We start from the raw sequence: 20,259 nt of genomic DNA on the forward strand, positions 1-20,259 counted from the left end.
TGAAAAAAAAAGTCCCAACCCAAGTCATTTCTGCATGGTGGAGGGACAGCTGGTCATTGATGCAGCAGATTGATCAGAGACACAGGATTGCAAACACTCCAATCAGTTCCACAGCCTCTATTGGGCAGGTCAGACTAGATGATCTAATGGTCTCTTCTGGCCTTAGAATCCACGAATATGAATCAAGAGGCAGAGATGGCAAAGGCCTGACATGTCTCCACGGCTCATCTCCCAACCCCTTATATACAAGTGTCCTGAACAGTCTGGGCACTTCTAACCAGGAAACTGTTGTCTGACCTGTATTTGCTCGTGCATGTGCCAAAACGGGCTTAGGACCTGGAATGAGGTGTCAGCGGGAGAGATCTGGGTCTCACCAGCATGTTCCTGCCAATAAATGGTTGGAGTCAGACACTGCGTCACGTGATTTGCACGCCCACCCATCGTGAAAACAAACCTCCAAAATATTTCCTTCTCCCGGCTTCCTGTTACCACGGCCCCCTCTCCTGCAGCTCCTGTCCTAGCCCCATCATCTAATTTCTGTTGTTGTTTATAGCATGACCAATTACTAGAGCAAACCAAAAGACCAGATATGGCCTCTGTCCAAAGCCATAACAATCTAATTCCTCTCCAAGTCAGTCAGGGCTGGATTCACAAAAATACCTAGGGGCCTGAACCCCAGATTTAGAAACCTAAGTCCCAGTTTTGGCTCCACTGCAATCCTCAAAACTCTCGCTGAACCCAGGAGATGCCAAAACTCCATCGGCTCCTGTGTTTGCCTTAAAAATTGCCTCTGTGCCTATGTTCCTGCCTCTGGGCCTGGGCACTGATGCCTCACTCTAGGCACCTGGACCCCTATCTCCCACTTAGACCCCGGAGCAATTTGCAAACCGGGGAAAGGCAGGCGTTTGGCCATCTCCATCATCCGTGGGGCCAATCCAAGAGGCGTGCTCAGAGATCGCTTACCAGACTGGGCCCATCAGGTGAGTTCAGCGGAGGGAAGAGAAGAGCTCTCACGTAACAGGAGAGATTGAGGAAGCCCCACATCAGAGTATCTGGTAGCCGAGTACTTAGCAGCACTCACCTGGGATGTGGGAGACCCCCCCCCATTCTCCCATTCAGGCAAAGGGGGGACTTGAACCGGGGTGGGGGTGTCTCCCACATCCCAGGGGAGTGCTCCAGCTGCTGGGCTGCGCAATGAGTGAGGTAAGATCTTCCCCTCTGCTGCCTGGCTTCTTGCAAAAAAAACATAGGTAGCTAACCCCACAGCCAGGACTCACAAGTGGAGCTAGGCACCTCCCTGCAGCCCAGACTTAGCTCTGACGCAGGGGCGAGGCTTAGCACACACCCCTCTGGGTGGCACCTTCCATTGGCTAGCTTAGGCGGCTCCGTGCCTAGCACGCTGGCGTTTGTGAATGGCAGTCTAAGGCGCCTGTCTGTATAGAGACACTGGTCACCTACCTCCTGTGATTTTCTCAGCACCGAGTCACGTGGTGTCACAAAGTCTAAGGACCTTTGTGAATCCAGCCCTCGCGCCCTCCATTATACTCCCCATCCCACCCCCCAAACGAGACGTCTTTCCCGAACAGCTTCCCAACAGTAGTCCTCCTTCACCCCATCTCCAAACCTATACACTGGGAGGGTTTGTCCATTCCTGTCTTGCAGGCTCAAGAGGCTTCCCCTGCAAGCGATCACCCTCTGACGACAACAGAGATACATAAGCAGTGACACATGCCGTAAGGAGCCCCTGACCTATGCACACACTGGGTGCTACTTCAAATGAATAAGCTGCTTTAGGAATAAAACACAAGCCTCAGCTCCTTGAGCAGAAAGAGGATCTCTATTTGCTGTCAGCAGCAGTAGCAGGGCTTGTATCTTTTCTGTGGTCCAGCCACCAGAGGGAGACCTGATCACACATATTGAACCTGGCATGTTCCAGTGCCACAAGGCTTGACAGTCTTAGGCTGCCCAAGAGGACTGAGCCTTCTCTCCTACTGGCTTTGGGCATTCCCACCTACACCCAGGTCCCGGTTACCTCATTTTGGGCCGGAGAATCACTGGGCTTGGATTCCCTGCCAGGAGCTGGAGTGCGGCGGCTCGGTGATGTGCTGGCTGTAATGGAGATCACAGTTCCAGAGCTTGAGGCAGGTGGCTGTGATACAACACCAGCCTGCTGTGTGGTTGCAACTGTAGCTTCCCTAGGTTTGGTAGCACTTTCCGTAGCTGTCACAGGTTTCACTGGCTGATTCCGGGTGGTATGTTCCTTGGCTGTATTAACACCTAAGCTGCTTCCTAGACATCGGAACACAAACAAACAAGACATTGATGGGTTATAGTGAAGCCCCACCACCATGCGAAGAGCAGACAGGCGCCACGAGGAGCGATGAACGGGGAACTGCAAAAGGAAGCTTTCGCCTAAACGTTACATGACATTTATTGGCAGCCCTACCTGTATCCTGAAGATTTTCCCCTAGGAATTTCCTTAGTGGTGTTTATTAAAATAAAAGAAAAGGGGTGGGGGGCAGGTTAGAGAATACTGACATGTAAAAACTTGCTACAGATGGTTATATTTCCTTGAGATGAAACCTCACCACTCTGGGGCCTGAAGGCTGCCCTGCTTTATGCCAGGCTAAAGCCACGCTCTGAGGGGATTTCCCAGGGGCCGACTCCGTGGGTGATCTGGAACTGGAGCACCCACAGGGAAAAATTGGTGGGTGCTCTGCACCCACCGGCAGCTACCCTCCCCACCCCCACCCCAGCTCACCTCCACCTCCGCCTCCTCCCCGAGCGCCCCGCGGCTCTGCTTGCCCCCTAGCTCCCAGCTGTTTCGTGGTGGCAAGCACTAGGAGGGAGAGGGGAGGAGGGGGAACGCGGGGGGAAGAGGCGGGGCCGGGATTTGGGGAAGGAGTCCAATAGAGGCAGGGTGGGGCGGGGTTGGGGTGGGGACTTTTGGGCAGGGGCTGGAATGGGGGGGGCAGGGAAGGAGGGGGCTGGGCAGGGGTGGAGTCAGGGTGGGGCTGAGGGTGGGGTTGAGCACCCACGAAAAGTAGGTGCCTATGCCAGGGGCTGTGATGGGGGGAGGGTGCCAGCTGAATGCCCCCATAGATCCAACTTATAGAACGATCTCGCTGATTTCTTCCAAGACAAAACTGATAAAACGCGTGACCTTCCCCGTCCCCTCAGCTCGCCTCCCCTCCTACAACTCCCTCCTCCTTCTCCCCTGTCACAGACACAGCGGTTTCTCATCTGTTCTCCTCCCCTAACCTCTTCACTTGCCCCAGTGGCTTCCTCCCACCTTATCTCCTGATCTCCCTCAAGTCTATTCTCATCCTCTCCCTTATGCTTCTCCTTAACCTCTCTCCTCCGACTCCTTCCCCTCACAACACAAACGTGCTTTGGTCTCTCCATTTTTTTAAAATAACCACCTCCTCTGCCCCCACTTGCTGCTCCAGCAACCCCCTCCCCCCCCCATTTCCCTTCTCCCTTTCATCACAAAGCTCATTCAATATGCTGTCCACAGGCGCTGTCTGGAGTTCCTCTCCTTCAGTTCCATCCCAGACCTTCATCAGTCTGGCTTCTGCCCCTTGCAATCCACTGAAATCGCTCTTGACGAAGTCTCTAATGACCTGTTCTTAGCCAAAGCTCAGAACCAGTCAATGCTCCATTCTCACCCTCCTGGAGCGGTCAGCAGCCTTCTTGAGATCTTGTCCTCCCTTGGCTTCTATAGCTCTGTCCTCTCCTGGTTCTCTCTAATCGCTCCTGCAGTGTGTCCCTCTCCGACTTTCTACAAGGGCTCTACAAGGCTCTGTCCTGGGTCCTCTTCTCTTCTCCCTCTATATCTTATCCCTGGGTAAGTTCATCCGTAAACACAAATTCAACCACCGTCTGGATGCTCTCTACCTTTCTACTCCAGACCTGTCTCCTCCTATTCAGACGCAAATCTCAGACTGTCTTTTTGACACTTTGTGGATGTCTAGCCTTCAGCTCCATCTCAACATGGCTAAAAGAACTCTTAAACTCCTCCCCCGCCCAAAAAAGAAAATCTCCTCGTAACCTCCTCTCTTGATCACAGGCCTGTAACCTGGGCATCATCTTTGATTCAGATCTCTGTCTAGGTCTTCACATCCAGGCTATGTCTAAAGGTTGCCGATTCTTCAAAAAAGAACTAGATAAGTTCATGGAGGATAGGTCCATCAGTGGCTATTAGCCAGGATGGGCAGGGATGGTGTCCCTAGCCTCTATTTGTCAGAAGCTGGGAATGTGTGACAGGGGATGGATCACTTGATGATTACCTGTTCTGTTCATTCCCTCTGGGGCACCAGCATTGGCCACAGTCGGAAGACAGGATACTGAGCTAGATGCAGGGCCGTCCCTAGCCATATGCAAAGTACGCAGCTGTGTAGGGCACCAAATTTCCTGGTGCCCTGCACAGCTGTGTGCTGCTCCAGCCCCTGCTCCGTCTCTTCCCCATGGCTCCCGCCCCTGCTCTGCCCCAGCCCTGTCTCCACTCCAGCCAGCCCTTCTCCTGAGGACCACAGGAGGGGTCGGGCTCCCTGCACTCACCGGTAAGTAGAGTGACCCGGCCCCAGCGTGCTCCGCTCCCCTGGCTTCCACGCCACCATGGCCAGCTTCCCCCACACCACCCTACTGAGGCCTGGGGCCAGCCCCTCCCTGCCGAGGCCTGGGGCCCCACACTACCCCGCCCCCCTCCCGCCCTCCCGCGCGGAGGGCACCAAAATGGCTCAGGACAGCCCTGGCTAGATGGACCTTTGGTCTAACCCAGTGTGGCCGTTCTTGTGTTCTTTCTGTATAACCTCTCTAAGATGCAGCTTTTTCTATCCATCCACACAACTAAAACTCTCATCCAGGCTCTCATCATCTCTCACCTTGATTAGAGCAACGTCCTTCTTTCTGGCCTTGACAAATACAGCCTGGCCCTGTTCGTATCCAGAACCTTCTGCAACGATCATTTTCCTAGCCCATTTCATAGACCATGTTGCCCCTTGCTTGGCATACCTCCCCTGCCTCCCGCTTCTCCATTGTGTCAAACATAAGCTGGCCTCCATGGCCTACTTGCTAAATTTTCAAACCAGCACAGACAGGGCCCTGCTAGGGACAAGCGAGGAGTTCGGCCTCTATGCTCCATTTGGCCCTGAGCCTCTTTTGCTGAGGCTGCCAACAAGGGGGCCACTTGCTAGGGTGGCTTTTGTGATAGGGACCCCAGGCCACTGGCCTGCGAGCCACCAGGTGATCTCACGCAGGCCACTGAACAGCTGCTGGGTGGTAGCGACTGTCAGCCATGGCCAGGCTGAGCTCGACACGAACCCAGGACCTAACCTAGACTGGAAAGACTCCATAACCCGTTTTCTATTCCAGAGTCAGCCAGCATTCCCCCAGCCTCCAAAAACTGCACAGTCCTGCTCATACCTGTAGTGGTTTCTGGTGTTTGGGGCTTCTGAGATGGAGACATGGCTGCCGGACCAGTGTCTGCAGAGCTGGGGACGTCAGCGGCGATGGTAGAGCTCGGGGTAACAGCCGTGTGAGCAGCTGGGGTGGCCACGGAGCTGGGGGTGGCTGCAGCACTGAGGGGATGGTCAACAGCGGCAGCCGTGGGTGCACCGACGGTGAGGGAGTCTGCAGAGCCGGTGGTGGTGCTGACCACCACCGCCGTGCCCTCAGAGGCAGCACTAGCTTTAGTAGTTGGGGTGTCGGTGTCAGCTGGGGGCAGAGTGCTGGCAGGGGGCAGAGTGCTTGCATTAGTGTGGGATGGGGCACCGGCAGGGGGTGGGGTGCCGGTGCCAGGTGAGGTTCCAGCATCAGTGGAGGATGGGGCGCTGGCACTGCCTGGTGTACCAGAGGTGGTGGGGGGCAGCGTGCTGGCACCAGACAGAGTGTCGGTGGAAATCGAAGGAGCAGGCAGGATGTCAGTGCCAGTGGAGGGTGAGGTGTCAGCTTTGGTGGGGGTCAAGGTTTGAGTGGGGGACGGGGCACCCGTAGTCTCAGTGGGGGGTTGGCTGCCCTGGGAGGAGGCATCAGCAGATGGGGCACTTGCGGTGGAAGCAGCAGTCGTGTCATTTTCTTCAGTGGCACCTCCTAAAAAATCACAAAGGGCCAAATGGTTACAAAATCAGAGGAAAGGCTTCCTGGCTTCCATCCAACCCACCCTTCCACAGGCTCTTCATATGCACCACCATGTCCAGCGCAGACACTTGTGTAAAGAGCTAATGTTTGGGAACCAGCCCCTGCCCACTGCTGAGAATACTCGCTTCCCCTGCAGCCCCCGTAGGACCAGCGCACTGTGTGAGATTTTCAGAAAATTCCCCGAGGAGCATAGTGGCAGAGGGGAGGGCTGAGGACGAGGTAAGGAACAGGAGTGAAAAAGCCAGTCTAATGGGCACAAGTGTCCTAAACTGCATGGAACTTGGAGGGAGGAGCACAGGTTGCAGGAGGGAAGAGTCAGGAGGAGGCACCAGGAAGTCGGTCTGTGTGCACATGGCCGGAATCCTAGGTGCAGACACAGCATCTCTGTAAATAGTTCTTACTGAACGGCTGAATTTTACAAGCATTGAGTCCTTTCATATTATCATCTAGGCTGTGATACATGAAAAAACACGTAACAAGCCAATGGAGGAGCATGTGAGACTTGCCCCTGATACCAGGAAGGCTCCTTCCCTCTTGCCACCCCTCTGCATTTTGTTCCCACGTCACCTCCAACCCAATCTTCAAGAATACCCAGTTGAAGACTGAGTCTCTAGAGAGGATCTGTGGCAGAGGGCAGCAGCAAGACAGCTCAAAACCACAAAAACCCAGGGGTGGGCAAAAGAATAACACCAACATTGATTTAAATTAAAAAAAACCAAAACCAAAAAAACCAAGCAGCAAACCAGACAGGGTACCTTGCATATTATACATTCACCAGTGGTCCCTGCAGGTGACCCATTCTCCTCTGCCAACCAGGGGTGCTGGAACAATGTGTATAGTGGGGGTGCTGAGAGCCACTGAACCAAATTGTACACCCTGTATATGATGGAAACCACTTCAAGCCAGGGGGTGCGGCAGCACCCCCATTCCAGCACCTATGCTTCCAACTGCCTGATTTAGGGTATGTCTACACTTTCGAGCGGGGGGTGTCATTCCCAGCTCATGTAGGCATACGCATGCTGAAAGCAGAGTGGAGTTGCGGTGATGCGAGGTGCTGGCCATCCCAAATACATAGGGGGTGGCTAGCCCCACTCACGCAGATACAGATACAATGTATTTTTAGCACGCTAGCTAGGAATTGCACCCCCAACTCTAAACACAGACATACCCTGACTGACTGTCCCCCAGCTGGAAGACTGGGGGTTTTATATGGAGAGAAAGGAAGTCCCACCCTTAGCTCTCTACTTGACTGACAGCCTTCTTAGCCAATTGGCTTTATACATAAGCTCATGCCCAGACAGTTTGCTGGCTTGGGTCTCACTAAAAGCCTCCCCACCAATAAAAGCCCCACCCTCCAAGCCATCAGTCCTGCTCACTCTCATCCTTTCATGGATTAGGGCCTGGGTTGAGTTCCCAGCTGGCCTGCTGAGTGTCCTTGGGCAAGTCACTTCACCTCCCTGTGCCACCTCTGTTCTCCCTCCCGGCTTTCTGTCTTGTCAGCTCTTTGGGGCTGGGACATGAAATGTATGTGAAGTGCCAAGCACAGTGAGGTCCTGATCTCCACTGGGGGCCTCTAGGTATTATATAATTATTAAATAATAATAATAATACGTTGGGGATCTGATTTCTCCCAAAGCTGTGGTTGTTGACCCTGCCAGAGCCAATTAGGTGTCCGTCTGGATCCCAAATGGCCTGTGTCCATGTCACCTCCAGCTGCAGCAATTTCATACCCTCCACCCCCTCGCATGCTCCTCCACAGAGGGGAGCTTCCGTTAATTAATTCCCAGCCACAAAAATCTGCAACCTGTGACTTTTCCTGGATGGATGGGAGCTGCCGTTCTCACTCCCACTGCACATTCTACGTATCCAGGCTCCCTCGCACAGGGAGAGCAGGCTCAAGAGGGACGAGGGCTGGAATGTAAGCAATGGAACCCCCCCCACCCCCCCCTTTGTTGCAGCTGATATCAAAAGGCATAACAGAGACAGAGAGAGCGGAGACCGAGATCTCCCACCCACTCGGAGCCCCTGGCAGGAGTGATCTATCTATCTAAGAGGCACCTGTTAGGTGGGACTGTCAACCGTGACAACAGGCCATTGTTCCAGCACAAACCCTGTAATGCAGTCACGGGATGGTGAGGACCCTTGGGAAGCCCCTTGTTAAACACCCCTCCCCCCCAAATTCATCAGAAGGCGGGGGTGTTTTTTTTTTTTTTTTGTTAAATCTCTGATGGAGCTCAGCTCAGCCCTGGCATCTGCCCAACCCACCCCACCCCCATCCAAGGACAACTTTTCTCAGGGCCTCAGGCAGATTCTTCTGAAGAGCAATTGTTGGCGGCTGGAATGGAGCAGATGCCCTAAATGGTATGCAGGTCCCTAAGCTTCCAGGGGAGAGGAAGTCTTCAACCCCGTTGCTCCTCCCCATCTCAGTTGACACATACCACGCCGTGGACTGTCTTATCAATACACTCGTATTGCCAGCAAAGTGCAGCTTAGGCTAAGCCTCGGCTAGAAAGACCAGCCGGTGGCCGAGTCCTTGCACTGGTAGGAAGCCAGCGTGTCCATACCCGTGTTTGCTCCAATTTACTTTTTGCCATCCGTGTATTGGAGAAAGTTACCCTGATGCCCAGCCAGGGCAAGGAAGCTCCTATCTATCACTGTTAGTTCAACTGGTGGACTGCCAGCGAGGACACACCTCACTGCCACCATGCAACCAGGTTAAACAGTCCTCCTGCTGCTGTTTCAAAGACATTGCTAGGGGGGCCAGGCTGGACAACTTTCTGCAACTGCACTCTCCAGGGGCCCCTGTTTGCCCAGTGTCCCTTCCCTGCCTCCTCCCATAGTAATGAGAACACGATTTTACTGACGAGGGGAACAAACAAACAGATTTCACCATCCCTCGCCCTGTCAAGAAACGAATTATCCCCAAGGACACTGGGTTCATTTAACATATTTTTGCAGGAACGCAATGCTAAATGATTCCCATCATCTCTCTAGGGAAAGACTCTTCCTGAACGTCTGAGGAGGAAAGTTCACCTGGGGTTTCAACTGGAGTCATGCTCCCCATGCCCAATTTTTGGTAAGGTGGAAAATTATCTGCCTCCCCCATTTCGGGGTGGTAGCATCAGGGTGAAGTTAGTAACACCGCATTAACTGGACTTTCATCTCTTGTAGCATGCCAGGGACAACTAAGAGATACCCCGCTAGTCCCCAGGTTTGCTGGAAGACAGACTCTCAGAAGTGGAATTGTCAGGCAGCTTAACAATAGTTGCAACGAATCCAAATCCTGAAAGCAAAGGCATGTTGCATGGGACGCTTTGAAAAGGCAATTAAAAATTCACACACACACGCAGCAGTTTGAGGTTAAATAGTCTGGGAGGAATAAGTGCCCTGAATAAGAGCATAACACAATCATGTTAGTGTGCATGTGAGATCGTTCGTCTCCCTCAAGGGAAGCCCTAGCGTGGATAAGAGCCTCATACCGAATGCTAGCAACAGGAGTTACCCCCTCACGGCAAATGAGGCGGGTCTGTGGTTGCAAGGCTGAAAGTGCCAGGTTCAATCCTCGTTGATGACTGAGCCTGATTCTCCGTTGCCCCGTGTCTTGTGTAGTCATTCATGGCAGCACCACGTGGATGTGAAACGCTCCTGTTCTGAGCTGATCGTACTTGGCGGTGGTGTTGGGCAATGGAGAACCTGCTCCTCTGCGCTTCACGTTGTTAGGGCTTGTTCTGTTTATCCAAACCCAACCGAGGGCCACATCATCGGCTGGTGTAAATTGCCATAGCTACATTAAGGTCCACGGAGTGATGCTAATTTACACCAACTGAGGATCTGGCCCAGAGTTTTAAAACTGAAGCTCCAGATTGGTGGAGGGGGAGGGGGAGAAGGAGAAACTGTGGCAGGATTTATTTGGAAAGGGTCCATGGGTCCGGGCACGGGAAGAGGAAGGCCCCCGGCTCCAGGCACGGGAAGAAGAGGGCCCCCGGCTCCAGGCGCGGGAAAAGAAGGGTCCCTGGCTCTGAGAAGAGGAGGGCCCCCTGCTCCGGGCATGGGAAGAGGTGGGTCCCCGGCTCCGGGAAGAGGAGGGCCCCTGGCTCCGGGCGCGGGAAGAGGAGGGCCCCCGGCTCCGGGCATGGGAAGAGGTGGGCCCCCGGCTCCGGGAAGAGGAGGGCCCCTGGCTCCGGGCGCGGGAAGAGGAGGGCCCCTGGCTCCGGGCACGGGAAGAGGTGGGCCCCTGGCTCCGGGAAGAGGAGGGCCCCTGGCTCCAGGAAGAGGAGGGCCCTCGGCTCCGGGCATGGAAAAGAAGGACCCCTGGCTCCGGGCGCGGGAAGAGGAGGGCCCTTGGCTCCGGGCATGGAAAAGAAGGACCCCTGGCTCTGGGTGCAGGAAGAGGAGGGCCCCCCGTCTTTGGGTGCAGGAAAAGAAGGGCCCCCGGCTCCAGGCATGGGAAAAGAAGGGCCCCCGGCTCTGGGTGCGGGAAGAGGAGGGCCCCTGGCTCCAGACGCAGGAAGAGGAAAAAAACACCAGAGCAAAGTGCCTAGAAAAGGAACGTCCCTCCTCTTCCTCCCCCAACCCAATCTAAAGCCGTCTCCCCCCCACCCAGCTCCTGCTGCTAGGTTCACTCCCCGTCCAAGCCCTTTCATTTCCTATCTCTGTAACTCCCCCTCCCCCCAATCACTTAATCGAAAGAGCTCAGATTGGCTCCAAGTCTATTAATAGTGGGGAAAGGAAACAGAGAAGAATAACCTAGGAAATTGTGGGCGACACAACCCACTCAGCCTGTCAAGCAGGCGGAGTCCCACTCACAGAGTCGCTGGCCAAGAGCCCCTGCTTCTCTTGAGATCTGTTGGGAAACCGGGGGACATGAGGCCGTGCAGTTAGTGGGAGGGGAGAGAGGAGAGACAAACTGGGGCTGAACAGGCCTTTGGAAATACCTATTTCCCCCTTTGCAGCCTTTCTTGCTTAAATAAGGGCAAAGGGTTGACGTCATTAAAGGGAAGATGGGATTTGGGAACCCAGGCGTAGCCTTTACTAGGGGAGGGAGCGTAGCCTAGAACAGGGAGGTGGGAGTCGAGAGTCTTCAATTCTTTCCCTTTCATCAGGCAAGATCCCAAAGTGCTTTGCAAACATTACTTACAAAGAACCACTCCACCTGCCACTGAAAGGCAGCCGCCGCTGGGCAGCAGCTGTGCCGGGAAGTGAGGAAGAACATAATCTCCAATTGAAACCGGGAGGGAAATTAGAACATAATTACTCATGCTGGAATGTGGTCAGGGCACCAGGGCAAGTGCTCCAACTGCTGACTAACGTGAGTCAGGATATTTACTGATCACATGTGGGCAGGGCCACAGTTTTATGGCATTGTAGAAAGATGGTGCATCTAGCACAGCGCCCCCTACTGACCTGCTAGCACACTGGTCACAGTAGTTCTATTAGTCCTGCTCTAAGCCAGTGACACTCAGACTGAGGCTCGAGAGCAACAAGTTAGGGTGACCAGACAGCAAGTGCGAAAAATCGGGATGGGGTGGGGGGTAATGGGAGCCTATATATGAAAAAGCCCCAAATATCGGGATTGTCCCTATAAAATCAGGACATCTGGTCACCCTACCGCAAGTAGCTCTGTAATAAAAAAATTAATAAATAAAAAATAAATTAATGGAGATATCCTATCTCCTGGAACTGGAAGGGATCTTGAAAGGTCATTGAGTGCAGCCCCTGCCCTTTACTAGCAGGACCAAGTAGTGATTTTGCCCTAGATTCCTAAGTAGCCCCTTCAAGGACTGAACTCACAACTCTGGCTTTAGCAAATCAATGCTCAAACCACTGAACTATCCCTCCCCACTCTGTCGCATATGGATCTTTGCAGCACATGACATTAAAACACAGTATGATGCAATTATTAACCAATCAGGATATTTTTACTATGTTATTAATCAATTGTAGTTGATAAAATAATAATACTTGGCCAGTCATTTTGCTGTGGCTCTTTGAGGTAATGTTGATCGCTAATTTGGCTCCTGAATATCAGGGCTCTAAGCCAAACAATGGGTGCAGACGATAACCCGGTGCCATTTATCCCATGGAAAAGCAAATGTCCACATGACCAAAAAAACACTCACTAATTGGCATTAACTGATCCCTTTGCGGCTGGCCTCACGAGAGGCTATTAAGAGGTGGCTAGACCATGGAGAATGAACTGATCCCCTCACCTCTTCTACTCTGCCCCAAAGAGAAATCACAGCATGTGAGGTCCTCCAAGCAAGGACATTTGGCAACACACAGCAACCACTGTCAAAGCACTTTACAGACAGTAGTTCAACCATCCAATTACTGCAGTGTACAATATTAACGACAGGGCCTGGAACCCAGATAGAAAGAGAAGTATAACATCTCTGGGAAGGAAGCTACCATGCTTGGATTCAGATTTAGTGCAGAGAGAGAGCGAGAGAGTGAGTGTGTGTGTGTGTGTGTCCCTCCCCCCCAACTGTGACAAGGACTCATTGTTACGGACTGTTTTTTTTGTTGGAGCTGGGTGAGCAACACAGAGACAATCAAATCAAGGCAATAAAACACGCTGTGTCGTCTCTGCTATCACACAGGAACAAGTGTGTGCGGGGGTGGGGGGTGCATTCTGTCCAAAGCTTGTGCCCAGAAGATCCCACCTGATAAGCCCTGACTGTCTGAATGAAGGGAGCGATAACGGCAGGGCATTCTTCTGATCCTGAAGTGTCCTGTCCTTATCGCCCCAGTTCAGATGCAGAGCCTGGCAAGGGCTCTCAGTGGGTCGGATTTCAATGGGCGCCAGCTGCAGGGACCGTCTCCCTTCTTTTTGCCCATCTCCTTCAACAGGTTGATGGATGCTCCAGGCTGCCAGGGCGCCGTGGGAATGATTTAAACCAGCCACGTCCACAGTCACGAGCAGGGACATTTATCCCCAGGAAGCAGCCGCACGGCCAGCCCCCCCCCAATCAATCTCCACGTGTGATAAAAGAGCAGTCGCTTCCAAGAGGGTGGCCTTGTGGTTAAGGCACTAGACTGGGTCTCAAAGGGCTTCAATTCCCAGCTTTGCCACTGACTTCTTCTGTGAGCTTGGGAAAGTCACTTTGTCTCCCAGTGCTGCAGTTCCCATCTGTAAAATGGGGCTAAGCAGCCTTCCTTGCTCCCGGTGTCTGTCCTGTCTATTTGCACCGCAAGCTCTTGGGAAGCAGGGCCTGTCTCTCACCACGTGTTTGTGCAGTCCTTAGCACAGTGCCCTACTGTAAACCAACATCAGGGTTAAATCTAGCATCTTCCAGGGGGTTAGACTAAATGACTCGTCTAACCCTATGATTCTATGAGCAACACCGATGTCTCTGCTAGGGTGGACTAGGGACTTTAGTCCCTGTCACCCTGCAAGACTGCAACAAGGGGCTGGCTCATAGGCGCCGACTTCCCCTCTGCCTGGTGTCTGCTCGACACGCCCCCCCCAGCCCCACCCCCTTCCCCGTCCCTGCCCTGCCCTGCCTCTTCTCCATCTCCTCCCCTGAGCGCGCCGCATCCCTGCTCCTCCCCCTGCCTCCCGGAAAGTCCTAAGCACCGCCAAACAGCTGCTAGGCGGCGGGGGAGTGGGTGCTGGGAGGGAGGGGGAGGAGCGGGGAGGCAGAGCGCTGGGGGGGCGGGAGAAGGTGGTGAGGAGCGGGGAGCTTGGCTGCCGGTGGGTGCGGGGCTGTGATTCAATTTCTGAGTTGATCCAGCTTCCCCTATTCCAGCCCATCGCCATTCCCAGGCTGCTAAATGAAACAGCAAAGGATGCTGCACACCCAGAATAAAAATCCTGTCTACCTAAAACTGCACCGCTCAGGAAATGACAGAGGAACTCCTGGGACCGGAAAAGCAGGGAATGCAGGCCAACAAACCAGCTTGTCCATACAGAGCCTACTGCTCTCACTGCAGCTCCGTAAAGACAAGAGACCCAGGCTTGAAACCCTTCTGAGGGCTTGTCATTTTAAGGGGCTTTCCCCCATGTTGCCAGAGCAGTGCCAGCCTCTCATAATTTCACAGAGTCTGAGGCCAGAAGTGACCATCTGGGGTTGGACTAGAGCAGTGGTTCTCAACCAGGGGTACGTGTACCCCTGGGGGTACATCAACTCATCTAGATAGTCGCCTAGTTTTACAATAGACTACACAAAACGCACTAGCAAAGTCAGTACAAATTAAAACTTCATATAGACAATGACTTGTTTGTACTGCTCTATATACTATACACTGAAATGTAAGTACAATATTTCTATTCCAATTGATTTATTTGATAATTACATGGTCAAAATGAGAAAGTCGGTAATAGTGCGCTGTGACGCTTTTGTATTTTTATGTCTGATTTTGTAAGCAAGTAGTTTTTAAGTGAGGTGAAACTCGAGGGTGCACAAGACAAATCAGACACCTGGCAGGGGTACAGTTGTCTGGAAAGGTTGAGAGTCATGGGACCAGATGACCTTTGCATCTACGATTAAATCATATAATCAGGGCTGGTGCTGATGCAATGTATCCCCGTTTCAAACTGCTGCAAAATATCCCTCATGTAAACCAGCCCTCCGAGGAGTTTTGTCATTGAAGTTTGTGACAACGATGCTGGTGTAACGAACTCTGGCTCCCTTGGAGTCCTGCAAGTGCTACACTGGGCCAACGAGAGCATTTTCAAGTAAACCAAAATATTATTGAGAACTTAGATCAGAAAAAGACTCACTGCACCAGTGTAGAGCCGGGCTACTTCCATCACCCAGGTTCCCTCTACAGTAATCATGAGTCAGGCCCCCAAAATCAGGAGATTGGCGCTACAGTGATACAAATGATACAATTGTTTCGGCTCCACAGGCCAACTGCTTCAGCCTCATTCCTTCTTCCTGCCCCAGGCTTAAGAGACCAGCCAAAGGGGAAGAGGCAACTGGGTTCATGCCTGTTTCCGTAGCAATAGGTTATGCTGCAGGCAGGCAGGCCAAGTGGTAGGAAAGAGATCTGTGCTAAGCATGTAGAGGCCAATGTTACACGCTCCTAGACCTGTATTTGTCCGGTAGCAACCCGCCCACCAGTTTGCATTCTGGGGTGTCACACCAAACTGGGCCTCTCTGCAGGGCTGGTGCAACCATTTAGGATTTGGGGGGCGGCATTTTCTTTGGCAGTGACCGTGGCGGCCGGATCTTCGGCCGCCCCGGTCGCCACCGGCATTTAGGCGGAGAGAGCTGGGGCAGGAGGGCATGGGGAGGACTGCCTGCAGCAAGGGGGGTGTGTGGCATGGAGGGGAACTCCCCGCCCCGGCTCACCCCTGCCCCGCCTCCTCCCCGAGCACGCCGTGGCTGCTTCACTTCTCCCGCCTCCCAGGCTTGCGGTGCCTAAGCTGATTGGCGTTGCAAGCCTGGGAGGCGGGAGAAGTGAAGCAGCGATGGTGTGCTCGGGGAGGAGGCGGAGCAGGGGTGAGCTGGGGAGAGGTGCCTCAGGGCCGGTGGGGGATGGGGAGCTGCCGCAGGAGGGGTGCCTCAGGGCGGAGTGGGGGGAGCTGCCGCACGATGGGGAGGGGGCGCCTCAGGGCGGGGGCTCAGGGATGGGGGAGGGTGCAAGGTGGAAGTTTCACCTAGGGCGCGAAACATCCTTGCACCGGCCCTGCCTCTCCGGAAACCTAACCCTCTTTCCCACTGTCTATATGACGGAACTTCTTCATGATACACAAGAAAGGCCTGAAAGGTTGATCTGTTTAAAAATGAGGCAGTTGGGTGGGTTTTTCTGCTTGGTTTTATGTTAGAAAGTGAACTCCTCTCTATCCCGCTTTGCCTAGAGGACTCTATGGAAGACCAAAGACGTAGGGGTAGGACATACAGAGTCGCCATTGAAGCCTGACCATATTAACTCAGGGCTTGGCTACACTTACAAATTTGCAGCGCTGTAGCAGGGTGTGAAAACACACCCTCTGCAGCGCGCGCTGCGGCGCGCGCGCCGCCAGTGTCGCCAGTGCCAGCGCCCGCGCCGCCAGCCGCCTGTCCAGCCCCCCCCACAGGGAGGTGGAGGAGAGAGGAGAGCTGGGAGGGAGCTGGACCAGCTGGCGCTGGCTTAGCTGCTACTGCAACGCTTCAGCACTGCGCAGCGCGCGCAAATGCAAGAAATGCAGCAGCCTGAGATGGGAAGCAATTTTCATTCAGACTGGCTGAAATGCCAAGTTCTACCCTGATTTGCAACCCCTGCAAACTCAGGGTTTGTTTCTGCTAACACCTATTTAACTCAAATGCCTGGGAGGAAAGGTCTCTTTGTTAAGGATTCTGCACTCTGTAATTAACGCTGTAATTTCCCAGCTCTTGAGTGTTGAAACAGTGGTCTCAATGTCACATTAACTGATTGTGCTGTGTTTTAATTTCCTGGTTTGTTTTTCTAAAGAAAAGAAAAGCGAACATGTTTTCGAGCTAAATGCACCATACTTCCTCAGCTCTGCACCTGCGGAGACCTACTCCTACATACAGAGAAAGAGACCAAATGTGGTCTCACTCCTCACTGACACCAGGGTAACTCACTGAACTCAACCCTCAGGTGGGCCAAGTTTATATTCAGCCAGGCTAAGGAAGATGGCTCTAAGCTACCCTTCCTCTCTACGATCCTGCACCATCTCCTGACTGAAACGGCCCTTAGCAGACTTTACAGCAGCTGCTGGGTTGCTCTAAGTTACATGAGCTACCGCTAGAGGTGGAGGCAGGTAAGTGCAATATGCTCTGTCCTAACCCCAACCTGTACCTAGCCTTGGAAGTGGGAGGTGGGGGGGTCAGCCAGCCAGCTCTGCCTGCTTTTGGCTGCCTCTTTAGGGAAACTCCCACTGTCCTCCTGCTGGCTCAAGAAGCAAAGCAGCTGGGGCACAGGCTTAAGCCCAGTGGAGTTCCATTAATTAAGCCAGTGGAGGATCTGGCCTGGAGAGTAGACTGTGTATTCCTGTACTCAGGATGTAACTAGCTAGATGGGATGGGGAATGCCGGGCTGTACAAACCTACCTGTCTAGCATACAGTTTTCCTGTCCTTCCCCTGTATTCAGGCTCCCTCTTCCCGTCTTCAATGTACTTCCCTCCCACTTGCCGTGAGGTTCTTCCTATGGGGCAAGTTCATCCTAAAGGACATTTACAACTCCCACGCCACGGAGAGATGCCAAGGCTGGGTTTGTTCACTGAGTGCTTCTCCTACCGTGCACTACCCCAGCGTGCTTTACACTGCAATAGGCACTGGCAGAGCTGAGACCCTGGAAGAAAACACAGCACCACAAAGCCCACACGCAGCCTGGGAGGTTAGACCAAGAGGGACGGAGGAGATAACGGCACTGGTATTAGCGCTGACTCCCTTCCAAACTCATCCTGCACTCTGGACAGCAGTCACTGTGGAAAGGCAGAGGGGACCTCTGCTTAAATGCTCACCTGTGAGATGGGGGAACAACAGAGAAAATAAATGAAGGGAATTGGGGCCCAGGATGGAATTTCTGCTCAGAGCGAAGGAGCGAGACCCAGCTTCAACTCCCTACGGTGACTAAGGCAGACCGCGAACCTGAACCCACATCTCAGACAAGTGCCCCAGCCACTGGGTTACTGGATGGGCAGGTGGGTGTGTTTCTCTTTCTCTCTCTCTCTGCGACAAAGGTCCAAAGGTCTCACCCACAACCTCTGAATTTTTCACAGATGAGAATTCTTCATTTCCAATCAGCGCTGGAAAACAACGGTGCAGGAAACGTCACACGCTGGGACGGGCTTCATACAGGAAGCGTTTGTCTGTAAGTGTCCCAGATTCAGTGTGGCTGATGTCCAGAATGTACAGTGGGGGTGGAGGGAGGCAACATGTTTGTACGAGGCCTGGTACAAAGGAGAGCTGAGCTCCAGCACACGGACGAGGCGGAAATGACCACACACGGCTCGGGAGCTACAACACAGACACGAAGCGAGCACAGCTATGCCCTGTCGCTAGTAGCGCAAACGCCGAAAAAAAATCGGGGTGGGGGGGAGAACTTCACTGAGATTAGCCGATCCTCGCATGGAATAAAACCCACTTGCCCTCTGAGCCGAGCACGTGTATGTAACTCTGTGGGCAGGTTTGTATGTTTGTACCTCCCTTCCCTGAGCCCGCAGATTTATGGGCAGGGCTCGCTCCCCGGCAGTGGCCGTTCCCTTCACAACTCCCGGCTGCCTGATGATATCACACAAGAGGAAAAGGAGAAGAGTCTGGACCTAGCGCGCCATAGGCAGGTAAAACGCCCGTTGACGGGTCTGGGCGAAATTCAGCAGGGACCTAAACACTGAGGTGAGCTACACGTCCACCGTCAGCTGGCCGGTGCCAGTGACAAAGCAGGGTCGCTTGGCAGTGGTTTGGTATCCAGGAGACCTGACTCTCCGCTGCCTTGTTCTTCCTGTACTTGCTTTGGCCCTGCCCTCACCAGGCTGAGGTGGGAGGGAGTGGTGGGAGGGGGCGGGGCCACAGTCCAGGTGCCCGTGCCCCCCCTCCCCCACACTTTTAGAGACCTTCTGTCACCCCGGCTGAGGGAAGGGAGGTCGAAAGGGCCTGACCTGCATACACCAATACGCACATTGCCTCTGACGAACAGTGCTGACACCCCCAACTCGAGCCACTCAGCCCAGTCTCCCGTCACACCCACCGTCTGGCTTTATTTTAAGCCCTGATGAATGACGCTGGCCACCCTAGCGTTCTCACACTGATCTCATCCATCTTCCTGGTGAACGCTGATGTCAACGGGTGGAGTACATTGACTTCAGTGGAGTTACGCTGGTTTAAACCGGCCGAGAGCCCTGTCCCTACGTGAGACTTCACCTTAGCGTTTCCCTTCTACAAAGTACGCACAATAGTTCTGTGCTTTCCCCAGCCTTCAGCTACAGCCAGAAAATGCTTCTGTAGCCTTCTGCCCGCAGTACGGCTTGAATGGGAAACATTTCTGCCTTCCCCTCTCATCTTTGCCTGCACATGCTGCTTGCCTAACTCGGGTCCTGCAGGAAGAGGCGTGGGTGATTCAGTAGGTTGTGCTCTGTCCCCTGAGTCAGGTCCTAAGGCAGAGGGTGTTGTCATGCCCCCGTTGTCTTTTGGAGTTAAAAATCCTCTTTGGTCACTAAAACTCCATGGCATTTCCACACCGCTAAGGAAGTCCTGTGATTAAGAGGCAGGATCTCTGGTCTCCTGGCCAAATTCGAATATTGGTGTATTTACTTTAAATTCCTGTCGTTCTGACTGGATACAGAACAGTTCACTTCCTGCCCTGCATTGTTGTGTAGTGCTGCAGGGTGCACTGTTAAATAGCTGCTGTGCTCTACCCCAGAGGGGGCTGCATTTCAGTGGTGGGTGCAGTGATAAATAAAGATACATAGCAGGACAGATATTGTAGGAACTACACCGGATAGACATCTCTGTGCAAAGTGATCATTCCAAGTACCTCAACGGCTCTCAGTCAAATGTTGTTTAATTCCAAGTAAAATACCACCTCTACTAGGCCACCCATTTTCGCTGCAGTCACTTGAGACAGGTTTCCCTACAGAGAGTTTAAGAAGCCTTTGGGGATATGCTACGACTGAAGGTGTTCTACCCAAACGTACACAACCATGCCTGACCCTGCAGCCAAATGGCAATGGGAGCTTTGCCTGCTTGGGTCCACAGGATCAGGCCCTTTGCTACAGTCGCATTGTTTAATGACCTTTGGTAGCTGGGGGTTACTCAACCAGAAGGCTGGAGATTTCCTGTTAGTGTCTCAAAGAGGGCTGTACATTTCCGTGCAGTCTTTTGTCTGTGGATGCTATTTAAGGTCCCACCTTTTTGCCTTTAGTTCCCCACCCACCACTCCCTCGCAGTGGGCTTTACCCAGTCGGTTTTGATAGCTCTATATTTAAAGGCTGTGCTTGGTGAACCTTCAGGCATTGACAGGACACAGTTGGCTTGGCAAGAGACCATTCTTTAGGTGGGGAAGAGTGTAGGAAGGGAAGGACACAGCTAACTCTCCCTCCTATTCAAAACTATTTAAAGACTGTCTGGCACAAAAGTCCCTTCCCAATGACTGGCTCCAGTGACCATCTCGCTTTAAATCTGTGTAATCAGATCAACTTCTATTGTTGGCAAATTCATAATGGCTTCATT

The 20,259-nt window shown here is 53.2% G+C and overlaps 1 protein-coding gene and 1 long non-coding RNA gene across 2 annotated transcripts in view; one reads left to right on the top strand and one right to left on the bottom strand.

Annotated features, from left to right (window-relative positions):
• PODXL (podocalyxin like) overlaps window positions 1-20,259 on the bottom strand; it is an 88,903-nt gene that overhangs the window by 32,627 nt on the left and 36,017 nt on the right. Inside the window, exons 2-3 of the mRNA XM_039519650.1 lie at window positions 5,425-6,090; window positions 2,033-2,289 (exon numbers count right to left, since the gene is read on the bottom strand). Of these exons, the coding sequence (XP_039375584.1) occupies window positions 2,033-2,289; window positions 5,425-6,090 (923 nt within the window). The remainder of the gene's footprint in view (window positions 1-2,032; window positions 2,290-5,424; window positions 6,091-20,259) is intronic.
• LOC120395331 lies at window positions 8,399-9,456 on the top strand. The gene is made up of 3 exons (XR_005592599.1): window positions 8,399-8,499; window positions 9,133-9,214; window positions 9,310-9,456. It is a non-coding gene; the product is annotated as an uncharacterized LOC120395331 (long non-coding RNA).

This window comes from Mauremys reevesii, linkage group 1 (assembly GCF_016161935.1).
Source record: "Mauremys reevesii isolate NIE-2019 linkage group 1, ASM1616193v1, whole genome shotgun sequence".
Taxonomy (NCBI): Eukaryota; Metazoa; Chordata; order Testudines; family Geoemydidae; genus Mauremys; species Mauremys reevesii.